The sequence below is a fragment of the Pleurodeles waltl genome, chromosome 2_1 (genome assembly GCF_031143425.1).
Source record: "Pleurodeles waltl isolate 20211129_DDA chromosome 2_1, aPleWal1.hap1.20221129, whole genome shotgun sequence".
NCBI classification, from domain to species: domain Eukaryota; kingdom Metazoa; phylum Chordata; class Amphibia; order Caudata; family Salamandridae; genus Pleurodeles; species Pleurodeles waltl.
Window position 1 is genome coordinate 351,167,565 of NC_090438.1, and position 19,476 is coordinate 351,187,040.

At 44.7% G+C, this 19,476-nt stretch overlaps 1 protein-coding gene across 2 annotated transcripts in view; it reads right to left on the minus strand.

The window, feature by feature from the left end:
* The window catches only part of BRWD3 (bromodomain and WD repeat domain containing 3), a 993,456-nt gene extending 974,561 nt beyond the window's left edge, over positions 1-18,895 (minus strand). The window contains exons 1-5 of one of the 2 annotated variants that reach the window (XM_069212579.1): positions 18,749-18,887; positions 18,595-18,653; positions 18,479-18,508; positions 18,245-18,304; positions 5,609-5,759 (exon numbers count right to left, since the gene is read on the minus strand). In XM_069212579.1, coding sequence (XP_069068680.1) covers positions 5,609-5,759; positions 18,245-18,304; positions 18,479-18,508; positions 18,595-18,653; positions 18,749-18,791 — 343 coding nt within the window. In that variant the 5' untranslated portion in view covers positions 18,792-18,887. Of the gene's footprint in view, positions 1-5,608; positions 5,760-18,244; positions 18,305-18,478; positions 18,509-18,594; positions 18,654-18,748 lie in introns of both variants that reach the window. The other variant, XM_069212580.1, reaches the window with a different exon arrangement.
* Between the last annotated feature and the right edge of the window lie 581 nt (positions 18,896-19,476).

The following is a 19,476-nucleotide window of genomic DNA, read 5'->3' on the forward strand; positions in this document are numbered from 1 at the left end:
CTTACTTCCCTGAAGCTATCCACTCTGTTTAGAGACTCTTTTCAACTAGATTACAAGAACATTATATAAAAATGGAGTTGGAGTACTACGGTGCATGCTCAAAAAGCACTGCCACACAAAACTCCTAGATATAAAATAAGAATTCTTATAAAAAGTAAAACCTAACATTTTAGTTAATATAACTCAATTCTTAACTAAATAAGAAGTTGTAGATTAAGGGGTGCACCAATTGCGAGGTCGTTTAAAACATGGCTTTTGTTTAAACCTCAGCTATAAAAATTATTAAGAGTTCTCCAAGCTAGCGCTTGTCTATATTTAAAAAAATTACATGAAAATGGCTCAAGTAAGAACCTTATGCCAAAGTTACAATTTGAAAAGCCTATTAATTTAATTATCTGCATTCCACTTGCCAGATGTTAAGCTCCCACCATAAACACATTTAATATTATTATTAAAAGTATGCATATTCAAAATGAAAATATTTTAAATTCGTGTTTCTAATTTTCAAAGGCACTTAAACTTGGACTACAATAATAAGAAATAAAAGCCACCCCGTTTACAGACGCTTCGCGATGTATCTTTCTTGTTTACTGAAAAATACTTTGGAAAACAGTTAGGCAGAATGGCGACTTTGAAAGAGATCTGTAAGTTCGCACTGCTGCTTCCTTCAACTTTACTATCAAGGAGTGTGAATTTGAAGAAGAAAAAAAAAAGAAAAAAATCCTAAAGTGTTCTAAAGTTTGATAGTAGGCTGTAAAACTCAATTGAAACAAGGTCAAATTATCCACAGCACTATTCCAAATGTAAGGTGAAAGCAGTGTAAAACACAAACTACTCCAATGAAAATCTAGATTTCTTCAGATGCATCCGCACAAGTTTTACAGCAGGTTCAGCCACTATACCCACTACAGTAAACTCACATTAATAGAATTAAAGAGAACATATGTCTTAAGAGGAACAATTCAGCAAGTAATGTTCGTATTGACAAATGATTGGTACTCTTGATTGGCTCCCTCCTCCATTTTCTTCTTTTTTTCACGCATTAAAAACAATATTATGTACTGCGATCTTCTGCTTTGTAGCTAGGTTTGCACTATAGATCGATCCCATGCACACATCCACAAAAAACAATTACACCAAGTGCTTCTGTCACTAATAACCCATAAAGGTGAACATAACATTTCACTGGGATACGCTTTGCTATGTCAAATAGGTTTCCACACAAGCATCCCACTGACAAAGAATTTCATGGCGACAAGAAGTGACCTGCATCATCAACGTAACAACTGTTTACGTAGAACACAACAGGAACTGACGAGCGAACGCAAAGCCAATAGGTGTTGCCTATGCGAGAGCTATTGGCTTTGGCAATGTTTTAGCCATGTTGTACAGCCGGGTGGCTGCTGTTCAGCATGGCTAAATGTTAGTGGTGTGGGGTGGGGTAGACTGGGATCGAAATGCGTAGGCATGGATTGGGTATGCTGGGGTAGATTTGAGTGGAGTAGGGTGCATTGGGGTGTAGTATAGGGTGGAGTGGGTTAGACTGGAGTGGGAGTGTGGTAGACTGGAGAGGAGTGGACTGGGGTAGATTGGAGTGGAGGAGTTGGGTAGATTGGAGTGGGGGAGACTGAACTGGGGTGGGGTACACTGGGGTATAGTGGGGTAGACTGGAAGACTTGCATAGACTGGTATGGTAGATTGGAGTGGGATAACCTTAATTTGGGTGCAGCGGGGTAGACAGGGTGCAGTGTGGTAGACTGGGGGAGTAGTGTAAATTGTAGTGGGGAGGGTCGGAGGCAGAGTGGAGTGGGATATATTGGGGTAAATTGAAGTGACATAGGATGGCTTGAGGTAGATTTAAGTTGCGTGAGGTAGAATGCAGGGAAGTGGAGTAGACTGGGGTAGAGTGGGGAGAATGGATGGAGTGGGGAGATGGGTGTATAATAGGGTAGAGTGGAATTAAGTGGGGGTAGATTTAAGGGACGTGGGGTAGATTGGGGGAGTGGAGTAAATTAGATTGGAGTGGGGAAAACTGGTAGAGTGGAGTAGATTGGAGAGACTGGAGTAGGGTAGATCGGGGTAGGGGGAGTGAGATATAATGGTTTAGACTGGAGTGGGGTATATTAGATGGATTATAATAGGGTAGATTGTAATGAAGTGAGGTAGATTGGAGAGGAGTGGAGTTGGACAGAGTGGTTTGGATTAGATTGGAGAAGGAAAGACTGGAATGGGGTAGATTGGTTAGAATGGGTGAGACTGGCGTGGAGTATATTGGGGCAGCGTATATTGGGGCAGCAGCGGTTTCTCCTTGAGGGCAGGGAAGCATCGCCCACCTACTGCGAGCCGCGCTAAACAGGAAGAATAAAATGGCACTGAAATGACTTCATTGCCATTTTATTTTTCACATAGAGGCGCAGCCTGCTCCGGAACAATAAGGGGCATGTCCTCTTTTTACCACGGACTACAGCAGTGCTGGCAAGACACTGCAAAGTGCGTATGTGAGTTTAGCCAAAAGACTTGCGCCAGCCAAACTCATATGCGCACTTTGAAACTCTCCAACCAGCTGCCTTGGACAGCTGGTTGGAGACGGAGGTCAGGCCTAAAGGACCTGAAAGAGCTTCCAGCCAGGACACTCCATCCAATCCTGGAGCTGCTCTCAGGCAGGCTAACATTATGAGAGCAGCACCAGGATTGCTTAGGAAAGTTTCTGCTTTCACTCAGTCACAGATTAGGAAGGATGAAGAGGAAGACGCAACCCAGGTAAGTACAATTATTTTATTTTTAATATAATGCATGCTTGTGTGTTACTGTGCCTGCTTGTTTACTCTTTTTACGAAGTTGAGTACTTCACTCACCCTACCATTTTGATCCATTAGCTGCTGAAGTGGGGTATATAGGAGTGGAGTAGATTGGAGTGGAGTGGCGTGAGGTAGATTGGGGTGGAGTGGGTTAGATTAGACTGGAATGGGGTATATTTGAGTTGCGTGTGGTAGACTAAAGTGGAGTAGACTGGATAGAGTAGAATGGAGGGTGGTAGATTGTGGGACAGTGTAGTGGGTTAGACTGGGTGGATTGGAATGGAGTGGGATAAGTTGGAGTGGAGTCAAGATCGAAGTGGAGTGAGGTAGATTTAGTGGATTAGAGTAGGGTATACTGGAATGGAGTGGAGTAGATTGGAGTGGTATGGGGGTAGACCGATTGCAGTGCAGTACACTGTAGTGGGATGGAGAGGGGTAAAGTGGGGTAGAGTAGATTGTAATGGATCAGATAGAGGAAGAGTAGAGTAGACTGGGGTGGGGAGGGGTAGATTAGAGTAGGTTAGATTGGGAGGGGTGAGGTAGACTGGAGTGGGGTAGATTTGAGTGGAGCATACAAGATTGAAGTTAAGTGGAGTGGGGTAGATTGGAGTGAAAAGGAGTGGGATAGACTGGATGGACTGGAGTGGAGTAGGGTATATTGTTTTAGAACAGTGTGGGGTAGATCGTGGTGGAGAGGAGTGGGACAGATTTCAGTTTGGAGTGGAGTGAAGTAGTGTAAACTGGAATGGAGTGGGGTAAATTAGACTGGGATAGAGTGGATTGGGGCAGACTGGGGTGGAACTGGATGGAGTGGGGGTGGGTAGACAGAAGTGGAGTTTGGTAGATTAGAGTGCAGTGAAGTGGGTTGAATAGGGATATGTTGGAGTGAGGTGGATTGGGGTAGGTTGGAGTGGACTGGAGTGTGGTAGATTGAAGCAGAATGCGGTAGATTTGGTTGGAGTATGGTAGGGTGGAGTGGGTTAAACGAGAGTGAGGTGGGGATGACTTGGTTAGACTGAGTGGAGTAGATTGGAGTGAAGTGGGGTAGACCCGAGTGGAGTAGACTGCATCTTAGTGAGTGGATTGGGGTAAACTGGGGTAGCTTGAAGTGGGGTAGAGCAGATTGGAGTGGGGTGCAGAAGAGTGAAGTGGGGTAGATAGGGGTGTGGTGGAGTAAGGTGGGTGGTGTGGAGTGTGATAGATTGGGGTGGAGTAGATTCTAGAGAAGTGGAGTAGACTGAAGTGGAGTGGGGGGTGAAGAGTGGAGTGGCAAGTTGTGTTGTGGAGTGAGTGGTATAGAGTGGAGTGGTGCAGTGAGTGTGGATTAGGCATGGTTTGGTAGCACACTGCCATTACAGACAACACATTTTCAATTGAAATGACCACTACATTTGCACCTTCATATAGTTTCACTGCACGCAAACGATGTGTGGAAATGTCATCACCTAAGTTATTGATGTGTTTTGATTGTATCCAAATATTTGTTTCTACCACACTCCAGAATTACAAAAATTAAATGTGCTTCACATGTACTAATTCCGATAGATTCTGAAATATCAGCACAGTTCTTTTTTTGTGGGATAGAAAAAAAAAAAAAAGAAGAAAAAAAAACAGTTCTACACCCTCTCTTCTCACAAGTACTCAGCTGGATTGTCACATAAATTCTCTCACTCTGAAGTCAGAGAAAGAAAAGTAAACACCAAGCTCCATGGGAAGACAAAGGCTGACGTTTGATCTCGGTCTTTGAATGCACAGCAAATGTGAGAAGATAAGAACAAGATTTTAAGGCCTGTTTAAAGAAAGCGAGTTCTTGAAAGAATAAAGTAAACAAGGTTTAGGCAACAAGAGGGACGAACTCAAGGTGGACAGTCTGAAGCAAAAAAAGCCGTCAAATAGAAATCAGGAAAATGTGACTTACAAACCACAAAGGTAATGGTAAGCAACGGGAAGAATGCATTCCTAAGTCAGCTTTCTGAATGTCACAAGAAGTCATAAGCAAACCAGACTACTGTGCTGTCCCCCAGGGTTTGACCTAAAAAAAAACTGCAGTCTAATTTCAGAGTAAACAACTTCAATAAACATTCAGCTTACACTAGGTCAGTCATTCTCTGGTCCCTTTTTGAGCCCTAACTAAAAAGGTGTGACTTTGTTTTGTTCCTGTAACTAGAAGATGCATACAAAAACTGACCTATACATTACACAAAGATCTGACAACTTAGCAAGCCAGCTCAAAGGCAAACATATTTAAAAATGCCACTTACTTACACACGCTACTGAACACACATATAAGGGCCACCTCACCATAAAATAAATTACATTACAGCTGATCAGAGTGAATGTTGACCCCTTATTGAAAGCTAGGGCATACAGAACACGTTTAAAGTGCCAGACATTAGCTGCGTTAAACCCTTTTGTGCTTTCTTTTGAAAGTCACATACTGCCCCAACTCACTTCTCCTCCCACCCAGCAGTCAGCGAAATGAGACTACCTAAGAAGTGTCACAATAACAGTGTCCTTAGAAGCTATACTTAGGGAAACAGCCTTGAAGATCAAAGTTATTTGACCAATGCACTCGCAAAGATATGTGCCAAATAAACTACTGACAGAATGAGGACTATTAAAAAAAAAAAAATTAAAAAAAAGACTACTGTGCTCAGCACACATTTTGTGAACGCAGCTATATTGCCAGACACCTTGATCTATTAATACCACAGAACAATACTATCTGCATCACAAATATGCATCTTACATTAAAAACTTTACCCCTATATTCTCGATTTTGCTTTTTCTGCACCATTTTCACAAATTACCTTTTGTAGACCTCAATAAAGACTGGCGTCCAACTCCCAGTAAAATCTGCACTCCGGGAACGCTCTGTGGGATCTCCTTCTCTAGAAGAGGACCGATCCTCTCACAAATTCTTAGAAGATAGTTTGCAGGAATGTGAGCATTGGCTCGCACCTAAAGTGACAAACACGAATCAAGATAAATATGTTAAAATCTTCCACCTGTACAGTTTGTACATCCGCTTAATGCAGCCACAACCAGATGCAACTTCACCATTTGAAACAAAATACCTGTTAAGTTGTAAACAACCTTGGGTTGCAAAACGAAAATGTAACAGATTGTCCCATATCATGTCACTCAGAACTCCTCCCCTCTTAAGCTGAGTTTTTGAATATCAAAGTACACTTTTTAAATAGTGTTTCTGATTGTGGAATCGCCGGATGAATGTTTTATCCTATTACCTACAGTTATAGAAATTGTGTACAGTGTTTTTAACAGTTCCAAACATGAAAAAAATAAAACAGCTAAATAAATGTCCTAAAGTCCTCCTGCTGTTTTGATACATTTTAAGAATTTTACAGATGACAAAATCAGATAAAAGATTTGTAAAGAAATGGCTCCCTGTTGCAGTTACCCCCCACTTTTTGCCTGATACTGATGCTGACTTGACTGAGAAGAGTGCTGGGACCCTGCTAACCAGGCCCCAGCACCAGTGTTCCTTCACCTAAAATGTACCATTGTATCCACAATTGGCACACCCTGGCATTCAGATAAGTCCCTTGTAACTGATACTTCTAGTACCAAGGGCCCTGATGCCAAGGAAGGTCTCTAAGGGCTGCAGCATGTCTTATGCCACCCTAGAGACCCCTCACTCAGCACAGACACACTGCTTACAAGCCTGTGTGTGCTAGTGAGAACAAAATGAGTAAGTCGACATGGCACTCCCCTCAGGGTGCCATGCCAGCCTCTCACTGCCTATGCAGTATAGGTAAGACACCCCTCTAGCAGGCCTTACAGCCCTAAGGCAGGGTGCACCATACCATAGGTGAGGGTACCAGTGCATGAGCATGGTACCCCTACAGTGTCTAAACAAAACCTTAGACATTGTAAGTGCAGGGTAGCCATAAGAGTATATGGTCTGGGAGTCTGTCAAACACGAACTCCACAGCACCATAATGGCTACACTGAAAACTGGGAAGTTTGGTATCAAACTTCTCAGCACAATAAATGCACACTGATGCCAGTGTACATTTTATTGTAAAATACACCACAGAGGGCACCTTAGAGGTGCCCCCTGAAACTTAACCGACTATCTGTGTAGGCTGACTAGTTTTAGCAGCCTGCCACAAACCGAGACATGTTGCTGGCCCCATGGGGAGAGTGCCTTTGTCACTCTGAGGCCAGTAACAAAGCCTGCACTGGGTGGAGATGCTAACACCTCCCCCTGGCAGGAATTGTCACACCCGGCGGTGAGCCTCAAAGGCTCACCTCCTTTGTGCCAACCCAGCAGGACACTCCAGCTAGTGGAGTTGCCCGCCCCCTCCGGCCAGGCCCCACTTTTGGCGGCAAGGCCGGAGAAAATAATGAGAAAAACAAGGAGGAGTCACTGGCCAGTCAGGACAGCCCCTAAGGTGTCCCGAGCTGAAGTGACTCTAACTTTTAGAAATCCTCCATCTTGCAGATTGAGGATTCCCCCAATAGGGTGAGGATTGTGACCCCCTCCCCTTGGGAGGAGGCACAAAGAGGGTGTACCCACCCTCAGGGCTAGTAGCCATTGGCTACTAACCCCCCAGACCTAAACACGCCCTTAAATTTAGTATTTAAGGGCTACCCTGAACCCTAGAAAATTAGATTCCTGCAACTACAAGAAGAAGGACTGCCTAGCTGAAAACCCCTGCAGAGGAAGACCAGAAGACGACAACTGCCTTGGCTCCAGAAACTCACCGGCCTGTCTCCTGCCTTCCAAAGATCCTGCTCCAGCGACGCCTTCCAAAGGGACCAGCGACCTCGACATCCTCTGAGGACTGCCCCTGCTTCGAAAAGACAAGAAACTCCCGAGGACAGCGGACCTGCTCCAAGAAAAGCTGCAACTTTGTTTCCAGCAACTTTAAAGAACCCTGCAAGCTCCCCGCAAGAAGCGTGAGACTTGCAACACTGCACCCGGCGACCCCGACTCGGCTGGTGGCGATCCAACACCTCAGGAGGGACCCCAGGACTACTCTGATACTGTGAGTACCAAAACCTGTCCCCCCTGAGCCCCCACAGCGCCGCCTGCAGAGGGAATCCCGAGGCTTCCCCTGACCGCGACTCTTTGAACCTAAAGTCCCGACGCCTGGGAGAGACCCTGCACCCGCAGCCCCCAGGACCTGAAGGACCGGACTTTCACTGGAGAAGTGACCCCCAGGAGTCCCTCTCCCTTGCCCAAGTGGAGGTTTCCCCGAGGAATCCCCCCCTTGCCTGCCTGCAGCGCTGAAGAGATCCCGAGATCTCTCATAGACTAACATTGAAAACCCGACGCTTGTTTCTACACTGCACCCGGCCGCCCCCGCGCTGCTGAGGGTGAAATTTCTGTGTGGACTTGTGTCCCCCCCGGTGCCCTACAAAACCCCCCTGGTCTGCCCTCCGAAGACGCGGGTACTTACCTGCAAGCAGACCGGAACCGGGGCACCCCCTTCTCTCCATTCTAGCCTATGTGTTTTGGGCACCACTTTGAACTCTGCACCTGACCGGCCCTGAGCTGCTGGTGTGGTGACTTTGGGGTTGCTCTGAACCCCCAACGGTGGGCTACCTTGGACCAAGAACTAAGCCCTGTAAGTGTCTTACTTACCTGGTTAACCTAACAAATACTTACCTCCCCTAGGAACTGTGAAAATTGCACTGTGTCCACTTTTAAAACAGCTATTTGTGAATAACTTGAAAAGTATACATGCAATTTTGATGATTTGAAGTTCCTAAAGTACTTACCTGCAATACCTTTCGAATGAGATATTACATGTAGAATTTGAACCTGTGGTTCTTAAAATAAACTAAGAAAAGATATTTTTCTATACAAAAACCTATTGGCTGGATTTGTCTCTGAGTGTGTGTACCTCATTTATTGTCTATGTGTATGTACAACAAATGCTTAACACTACTCCTTGGATAAGCCTACTGCTCGACCACACTACCACAAAAATAGAGCATTAGTATTATCTCTTTTTGCCACTATCTTACCTCTAAGGGGAACCCTTGGACTCTGTGCATGCTATTCCTTACTTTGAAATAGCACATACAGAGCCAACTTCCTACATTGGTGGATCAGCGGTGGGGTACAAGACTTTGCATTTGCTGGACTACTCAGCCAATACCTGATCACACGACAAATTCCAAAATTGTCATTAGAAATTCATTTTTGCAATTTGAAATTTTTCTAAATTCTTAAAAGTCCTGCTAGGGCCTTGTGTGTTAAGTCCCTGTTTAGCATTGTCTTTTAGAGTTTAAAAGTTTGTTAAAAGTTTGAATTAGATTCTAGAAACAGTTTTAGATTCTTAAAAAAGTATTCCAACTCTTAGCAGAATAATGTCTGATACAGAGATGCAGGTGGTGGAACTCGACACCACACCTTACCTCCATCTTAAGATGAGGGAGTTAAGGTCTCTCTGTAATATAAAGAAAATAACCATTGGCTCCAGACCTACCAAAATCCAGCTCCAGGAGCTGTTGGCAGAGTTTGAAAAAGCCAACCCCTCTGAGGATGACTTCACAGAGGAAGAAATTAGTGACTTGGAGGGCAATTCCCCCCTTCCAGTCCTAAATAGGGAGACCAGGGCCTCTCAAGCCCTGTCTCCAAAAATGATAGTCAGAAATGTTGCTTCCCTCACAGGAGGGTCCAGCATTTCTGAAATCACTGAGGATACTCTCAGTGAAGATGACCCCCTGTTAGCCAGGATGGTCAAAAGATTGGCTTTGGAAAAGCAGCTCCTAGCCATAGAAAGGGAAAGAAAAGAGATGGGCCTAGGTCCGATCGATGGTGGCAGCAACTTAAATAGGGTCAGAGATTCTCCTGACATCCTAAAAATCCCCAAAGGGATTGTAACAAAATATGAAGCTGGTGATGACATCACCAAATGGTTCACAGCTTTTGAGAGGGCTTGTGTAACCAGAAAAGTGAACAGATCTCACTGGGGTGCTCTCCTTTGGGAAATGTTCACTGGAAAGTGTAGGGATAGACTCCTCACACTCTCTGGAAAAGATGCAGAATCTTATGACCTCATGAAGGGTACCCTGATTGAGGGCTTTGGATTCTCCACTGAGGAGTATAGAATTAGATTCAGGGGGGCTCAAAAATCCTCGAGCCAGACCTGGGTTGATTTTGTAGACTACTCAGTAAAAACACTAGATGGTTGGTTAACTGGAAATGAAGTGTGTGACTATGTTGGGCTTTATAATTTGTTTATGAAAGAACACATTTTAAGTAACTGCTTCAATGAAAAGTTGCATCAGTATCTAGTAGACCTAGGTCCAATTTCTCCCCAAGAATTGGGAAAGAAGGCAGACCACTGGGTCAAGACTAGGGTAACCAAAACTTCCACTGGGGGTGACCAAAAGAAAGGGGTTACAAAAACTCCCCAGGAGAAAGTGGGTAACACTAGAAACAAAGAAAAAGAGTCCTCTGTAGGCCCCCAAAAACCAGAACAGGTGGGTGGGCCCCAGGACACAACCCAAAACAAAGGTGGGTACCAGGGTAAGAACTGGGATGCCACTAAGGCATGGTGCCACAACTGTAAACAGTCTGGGCACCACACCAAGGACACTTCTTGTCCCAAAAACAAACCCCAGAACAAAATTCCTGGGGTAACCAGTGTAGCCATGGGAGATGACTCCTCAGATGAGGAGGTCTTCCTAGCCTTCAACTGGAAACAGGGCCCAACAGGTGAGTTGGAGATTCCAGAGGGAAGTAGACACTTCCACCACCTACTGGTGAATGGAATCCCAACCACTGCCCTGAGAGACACTTGTGCCAGTCACACTATTGTGCATGACAGGCTGGTGCTCTCAAACCAGTACATCCCAGGTGAGACTGCCAGGGTAAGAGTTAGCCTAGACAGGGTCACTAAGAGGCCTGTGGCTTTAGTGCCCATAGAAGTGGGTGGCACTCTTAGCTGGAGAAGGGTAGTAGTCAGTACAGACCTCCCCCTTGATTGTCTCCTTGGAAATGACTACCCAGAGGTTAGTCAGAGCCCAAGAGAGGAACTGGTCCAGTGCCAGTCCTGCCCCTGCAGTAAATGCAAGCAGGCCCCAGAAGAAGAAGAAGAAAAGAAAACAGAGTAGGAAGGGTGGACAACCTTTAGCCAAGGTTACAGCAAGCCAAGGAGATTCTGCTCCAGTAGGGGAGAACTCCAAAAATGGCCCTGATAAAGTCCAACCTGACCCACAAGAAGTCCTGGCTAGACAGGCAACTGTTAAACCTGAGTGGGTGGCTCCTCAGCTAACAGAAGAAAGAGTGGAAGAAGGGTGTTTACTACAAGATGTGGTAACCCCCCACTCTAATACAGCAGACAGGCAACCTGAACCCAAAGAGGCCTGTAACTTAGCCCCTTCCCTTTTAGGTGAAGAGCTAAAGGTGTGGTTCTGGGCACTGACAGCTGTCAGTGGCCTCTGCTGGGTGTTAGCCTTTATGGCTGCACTATCCTTAGCATGGTGGTCTGACCCCATGCCAAATAGCAAGTTAGGCCCCCTGACCCTATTGGTCATGGTGGGGTTACTCCAGCTCTGGGTAACCTCTCTGGGTAAGCTAGGGGTAACCCTGGCCAAGATAAGGTTAGCAGAGGTGGATACCTCTAAGACCAAGATAGAAAGAATGGGTGGAGACATTGAAGAGGCAGACAAGAGGCAATTCAGACTAGGTCCTATCACTGTGGAAGTAGGTCAGTTCCCCAAAGGGAATGACCTGAACAGAAGGATGTAAGGCAGAGTAGGCCCTGCAACTAACCAGCCTATTTCTCCTACTCTTCCTCGCCTGACAGACTAGGAAGACTCTCCCAGCTTGGGCTGAGTCTCCTGGCCTGTGGGCTGGGGGGGGCTTGTGTAAAGAAATGGCTCCCTGTTGCAGTTACCCCCCACTTTTTGCCTGATACTGATGCTGACTTGACTGAGAAGAGTGCTGGGACCCTGCTAACCAGGCCCCAGCACCAGTGTTCCTTCACCTAAAATGTACCATTGTATCCACAATTGGCACACCCTGGCATTCAGATAAGTCCCTTGTAACTGATACTTCTAGTACCAAGGGCCCTGATGCCAAGGAAGGTCTCTAAGGGCTGCAGCATGTCTTATGCCACCCTAGAGACCCCTCACTCAGCACAGACACACTGCTTACAAGCCTGTGTGTGCTAGTGAGAACAAAATGAGTAAGTCGACATGGCACTCCCCTCAGGGTGCCATGCCAGCCTCTCACTGCCTATGCAGTATAGGTAAGACACCCCTCTAGCAGGCCTTACAGCCCTAAGGCAGGGTGCACTATACCATAGGTGAGGGTACCAGTGCATGAGCATGGTACCCCTACAGTGTCTAAACAAAACCTTAGACATTGTAAGTGCAGGGTAGCCATAAGAGTATATGGTCTGGGAGTCTGTCAAACACGAACTCCACAGCACCATAATGGCTACACTGAAAACTGGGAAGTTTGGTATCAAACTTCTCAGCACAATAAATGCACACTGATGCCAGTGTACATTTTATTGTAAAATACACCACAGAGGGCACCTTAGAGGTGCCCCCTGAAACTTAACCGACTATCTGTGTAGGCTGACTAGTTTTAGCAGCCTGCCACAAACCGAGACATGTTGCTGGCCCCATGGGGAGAGTGCCTTTGTCACTCTGAGGCCAGTAACAAAGCCTGCACTGGGTGGAGATGCTAACACCTCCCCCAGGCAGGAATTGTCACACCTGGCGGTGAGCCTCAAAGGCTCACCTCCTTTGTGCCAACCCAGCAGGACACTCCAGCTAGTGGAGTTGCCCGCCCCCTCCGGCCAGGCCCCACTTTTGGCGGCAAGGCCGGAGAAAATAATGAGAAAAACAAGGAGGAGTCACTGGCCAGTCAGGACAGCCCCTAAGGTGTCCCGAGCTGAAGTGACTCTAACTTTTAGAAATCCTCCATCTTGCAGATGGAGGATTCCCCCAATAGGGTGAGGATTGTGACCCCCTCCCCTTGGGAGGAGGCACAAAGAGGGTGTACCCACCCTCAGGGCTAGTAGCCATTGGCTACTAACCCCCCAGACCTAAACACGCCCTTAAATTTAGTATTTAAGGGCTACCCTGAACCCTAGAAAATTAGATTCCTGCAACTACAAGAAGAAGGACTGCCTAGCTGAAAACCCCTGCAGAGGAAGACCAGAAGACGACAACTGCCTTGGCTCCAGAAACTCACCGGCCTGTCTCCTGCCTTCCAAAGATCCTGCTCCAGCGACGCCTTCCAAAGGGACCAGCGACCTCGACATCCTCTGAGGACTGCCCCTGCTTCGAAAAGACAAGAAACTCCCGAGGACAGCGGACCTGCTCCAAGAAAAGCTGCAACTTTGTTTCCAGCAACTTTAAAGAACCCTGCAAGCTCCCCGCAAGAAGCGTGAGACTTGCAACACTGCACCCGGCGACCCCGACTCGGCTGGTGGCGATCCAACACCTCAGGAGGGACCCCAGGACTACTCTGATACTGTGAGTACCAAAACCTGTCCCCCCTGAGCCCCCACAGCGCCGCCTGCAGAGGGAATCCCGAGGCTTCCCCTGACCGCGACTCTTTGAACCTAAAGTCCCGACGCCTGGGAGAGACCCTGCACCCGCAGCCCCCAGGACCTGAAGGACCGGACTTTCACTGGAGAAGTGACCCCCAGGAGTCCCTCTCCCTTGCCCAAGTGGAGGTTTCCCCGAGGAATCCCCCCCTTGCCTGCCTGCAGCGCTGAAGAGATCCCGAGATCTCTCATAGACTAACATTGAAAACCCGACGCTTGTTTCTACACTGCACCCGGCCGCCCCCGCGCTGCTGAGGGTGAAATTTCTGTGTGGACTTGTGTCCCCCCCGGTGCCCTACAAAACCCCCCTGGTCTGCCCTCCGAAGACGCGGGTACTTACCTGCAAGCAGACCGGAACCGGGGCACCCCCTTCTCTCCATTCTAGCCTATGTGTTTTGGGCACCACTTTGAACTCTGCACCTGACCGGCCCTGAGCTGCTGGTGTGGTGACTTTGGGGTTGCTCTGAACCCCCAACGGTGGGCTACCTTGGACCAAGAACTAAGCCCTGTAAGTGTCTTACTTACCTGGTTAACCTAACAAATACTTACCTCCCCTAGGAACTGTGAAAATTGCACTAAGTGTCCACTTTTAAAACAGCTATTTGTGAATAACTTGAAAAGTATACATGCAATTTTGATGATTTGAAGTTCCTAAAGTACTTACCTGCAATACCTTTCGAATGAGATATTACATGTAGAATTTGAACCTGTGGTTCTTAAAATAAACTAAGAAAAGATATTTTTCTATACAAAAACCTATTGGCTGGATTTGTCTCTGAGTGTGTGTACCTCATTTATTGTCTATGTGTATGTACAACAAATGCTTAACACTACTCCTTGGATAAGCCTACTGCTCGACCACACTACCACAAAAATAGAGCATTAGTATTATCTCTTTTTGCCACTATCTTACCTCTAAGGGGAACCCTTGGACTCTGTGCATGCTATTCCTTACTTTGAAATAGCACATACAGAGCCAACTTCCTACAAGATTCTAAATAGCTAATTGGATCAAGAGAATAGCATACTATGTCATAATAAGTACCACAATTCTTTCATGCAAGCAAACGTGTGTAAAAAAATTCATAAATAATAAAAGCCACCCAAAGTAATAAATAGATTGGGGTGTTAAGATTTATTTTTAAAAATTAAAAGCTAAAATTGAAAGGAAACTAAAATAAATAAGATGACTCAGACCTAAGAACAGAGTATGAGCACAGTAGAATTTTTAAAGGGAGTTCTGAGGCTCTGTTGCAAGAGCATGTGGGGAAAAATGAAACAGAGTCTAAAAAGAGAGGCAAGCTTGTCAGTAACAATCTGAAAATATCTCAAACTGAATAGGGAGTACTGCCCAAAACAATGAAATATTCCAGTCAAACCATCTAAATATATATTTAATGTGTACACATGGTTTAAATAAAGCATATAGGTGATAGCCAATAAGAAAGCATAAAATAAGAATGGAGACCTGCAATAGATAATCTTAGTTATAGGGAAAATGTACAACTGTCAAGATATTTGGGTACGAAATCGGTGTAATATTTGCTCTAATGTCAAACGTATATTTCAAAAAAGATATTACTTAACTTTCACACCTACAATATACCAGATTTTATGGCAAGCCATAGATTTAAAATAAATTAATTTGAAGATTCTAACCCTTCATATCCATATTTTTAAATTGTACTAGAATTTAACAACAATTCTCTGAACTCGCAATCAGAGGATGCATAAAAACTATCAGCATACTTGCACCACACACAGTGAACTCCACCAGATATAGAAACTATATTTGCAAGTACACCAACAAACCTAGGTTTGTCCCCTCCAAATTTTATACACTGTAGCAATAAACTGCCCTCACCTAGTAAAAGGAATGATAATGAAAGCAGTGATTTATGGCAACTGTGAAGGGCTAAACATTGGGTTGTGGAATGCATCAGGGCTCAAATCTATTTTGAAAGATACAGACTTTAAGGGATGTCTTACAATGTAGGATATACCTAGCATACCAAAAGTGTCTACGAGATAAGATTTTCATAGGGCAAATGTTGGTACTTTCATCACACCAGCATCTCAGTCAGCTAGGAAAGGAAGGAGTGCAGTAATGAGCTATAAAAGTAAATAAATATGGAAACAAGTTGAGGGTAGAATGAGTTTTGGTTATGGGAACCTTTTCAGTTGATTCAAGGTAATGAAAAAATAATTAGGTACAAAGAAATTATGATGGAGTGCCCACCAAACAGCCTACAGCTATTTTGTTGTAAATAAATTGAAGGATACACTAATATAAAACCCAGATAGTGGTGTTGGTGTTGGACGACAAACAAATATGTCAAAACCAAAATAACAGGACTGAAAAAACATTTTTTTTTCAATAGGCAATAGTCTGCAATGCAAACCGAATTAAGTGACTACATATGTTATAAACATATATAAAGAAATTATCTGGAATGCCATTTTATTGATATGAAAGGGGCATGTGACAAAATTGCTCATTCAATCCTATGACTGACGTTGGCACCCTACAGAACTGATCAAGGACTACTGAAAATGTTAAGACCCCTAATAATGTGCGAGCTAAAACAACCTTAAATAGAAAATGTTTATTTTCAAATGGTTATATGATAACTCTATTAGTTTTGTTATGGATTATCACTCTAAAAGACACCAACAGGTTTATCGATGGAAGGACGAAAAAAAAAAAAAAAAAAAAAAAAAAAAAAAAAAAAAACTTACTTTTGTACCTTGACTTTTCATAAACATTGTTATTCTCTTATATAAAACATTCTGTAAAATAAAATTATGAAAACGTACACAAAAATAATACCAAAGACTGTGTTTATTATTACATGGAATTGTATCTCAAGACGCTCCAACAGACCTCTATAATCCAAGATTAACAATACAATTATTCCACAAAATACACTGAAACAACAGTATACATAAGTGATTTTGCAATGTGTAAATATCAACGGACTGACCTTATGTTGTTATGAAGTCAATACATTTCCGTGTAAACTAAATGTAATTCCAAAATTACATTTCTGTGAACAACAGCACTATATTTCAAAGTTACTATACAGAGATTAGCAGCAGTCACTTTGTGTTATCTTTTACCTGACAATGTGTTTATGAAAACAGAGAAACAACAAAGACTTCTAAAATATTTCAAAATGAATGACAAAAGGGTCAGGCAACTTAACTAGGACACGTAAATTTCAATGTAAGCAATGCAGATTCATAACTATCAAGAACATATATTTTCGCTGGATAGCACCTTTCTAAAAAGAACCATTGACGGTGTCCAGGCAATTATAGCTCGTCTTAAACATAAAACCAAACAATTAGGCAAACTTTAATCATTAGTTTTCTCCGAACTGCAAATAAAACGAATTCGTCTGGCAAGAATGTATTTTTTCCATTACTTAAAAAAAGTAACAGCTATTTCTGAAAATAAATAATTCCGCGAAAAACTATTGTAAAGTGCGAGACTCGACGATCATAGTACCATATAATATCACTATAACAAAGCAAAGAAACGACATTTGTGACTCAGGGTTTGGCCATAGCAGACCAAAATGCGACTGGAAAGCCTTTAACGAGGGTGGAGTAAGATGCAGGTTAGAGATCAAACTGGTAATTGATTTTCTACACACACGCACTTCACTTTGCTAAATATCTCATAGCACTACCACTTTCTGGCAAGCCCGTCAAACGGCAATGGAAGCACAATTACTGTGCACTATGTACGTGACCCTATTGTCTGATCTTCTTGGTAGGTATTAACCATCTGTGTGCGGGTTTCCTCGCATGATTGAGAATGTTAACTTTAGCCTTTTCATTAAAGGATAAGTAAATGGACCCTCGACACATCTTGTGAATAGGAACGCAGTAAAAATGAAATACACACACGCTCTGGTGTGGAAGGAAGTTCACAAACAAGTAAAACGATTGACGATTTTAGAATCGTTCTGCGTCTTTACCAACACTTCCTCCCCCCTATTTCTAGGGAGGGGGGTGAGGAGGGATATAGATCTAAATCGTTAGACTTAAACTTCAGGGTGGGTGCACAAAGACACTTCCACAATCCCGTCTAGAAGATTTCACAAAAACGTGACCGTCTCATCCAGGCAAAATACTGACCATAACTGTACACCTAATGTCTAGAAAGTGCATTGACAAAGTCCTCTTTTTTTAAGACATTATATTAACAAGAGTGACTTCAGTGGAAAATACAGATAGCAGATCCTGCGAAGGGGTGTTTTGAAAATAATTTGTGCTTGAACATTTAACAATATGGACTGGGGCGTGCCTGTGCCACACGGTATCATCGCTCAGACTTCGTCTTCATCAAGGCTTTAAACACTGTACATGTAATTGGAGTTTTAAGATGTACGAGATAAAAACATATTGTTAAGGTTTCCTTACATGTGACAGTAACAAGTGACAAAGGAAGCCAACCGCTGAATGTGAAAGTCCGTCTATAAGCAGCCCCGCCCTGCTAGTATTATTATTGTTTTAATGTGATGTTCCAAGAAAGGTGAGAAACATCCTGCAAGTTCCTGGCTTCTAGCTCGGAACCAATCACGCTGCAGATTTCATTTCCATTGTACGCCTCCCCACTGAAACCCTAATGCTGATTGGTTTGCGAGATAAAAAAAAAACCTACGCGCAGTATGGGATAACCTGAGCTTTTGCCCACAATAGGCGTTTGCCCCGTGCGCGACATTGAGGGTACCATCGTACCACCACGGCGCCGGGGATACCCGGCAGCACCTGTCAACCAGGACAAGGCGGGTAGTTTGCCACAGCGCGTCACCCAGGGCCCTGACCCGTTACAAAGGCTCATCCGCCCGCCGGATCCAAACTTGCTTAACTTTCCCCAAAACTTACCATCTCCTGGAAACTGCTGCGATGCTCCTTTCCCTCCCAATCCAGCCGCGCTGGGATGAGCTGTGGGAGAGAAATTGCCCGTTAGAAGAATATCACCGTAATGATGCTGTACACCCGCTCTGACTCCGCCCCATAATAAAGACATTTAAAAAAAATAAACCGGCAGCGGGAGACTTGCTCGCAGCGTGACAGCTGCAAACAGGGGCTCAGAGAGAGCACACGAACAGACCCTACCTGGTGTTCCTCCAGCTCTTCCACCAGCATCTATGACAGACAGACAGAAAATAGTCAGAATAACCCCATGTACAACTCCTCGAACCATCAACCGTGCTTTTGGACAGGGTACTCACCTGCGCCGATCTCTGGCAGGGACCGGACTGCAAAAACCTGGCCATCAAAAAATAGAGCTCTGTAAAGGAAGATAAAACGAGTAGTCGGCATGGATTACAGAGCGAGGACAACCTAAATGATGGGAATTGGTCACCTAGGAAGCGATGTACTCACCGGTCTCCATCTGTGTCGGCGCGGCCGCCTCCGCAGCTGCCATGGCCGGGCTGCCGGCTGCCTTATTGTTGTGGAGTCCCCATTGGTGCTGCTGCTCGCGCTCGGCTTTCCTCGCTACACTTCGCGTCTTCGGGTTTGTTGCGTCACGCTCTCAGCAGCGTGATCCCTGGGCATCTGAATCTGGGGACACTGTAGAGCGGTCCTCCGGCCGCCGGTGGCGCTGTGGTCTCGAACCCTCTATGGTAGGGAGCGCTCATATGACACTAAAAAAATGACACAGACGGCCACTGTTATATGCGGGCTGCGAGAAGGTCACACCTTTTAACCAAAGCTTAAACAGGGCATTATTTCTCCGACGATCGCAATGCCTCCTCAGGCAGTGACGTGAAGTGGGACTCCGTGTTCTCTTATCATGTGCCCTGGAAGGAGTGGATGGTCTTTCTACTAGGAACCGTATGTATTTTTGGCTCCCGCCAGACTAGAGGTTCGTCATCTCCCATCAAACTGTCTTTACAGCTGACTCGGGAGCGCAGATCTGGCTTTCCAAAAACCGAGGATTCCTTGCTTTGTTGTCATCATTTGCAGAGCGCCTTTTGCCGTTTAGATAGATGGCCATAAGTGCGGACTCCAGATTTTAACAAAAAAGTAATTTTATGTTTCTTTTCCTCACAACGACCTTTACTATAATTCACTTTAGTGGGGAAAAATTGCAACTAATCTGTGCATTA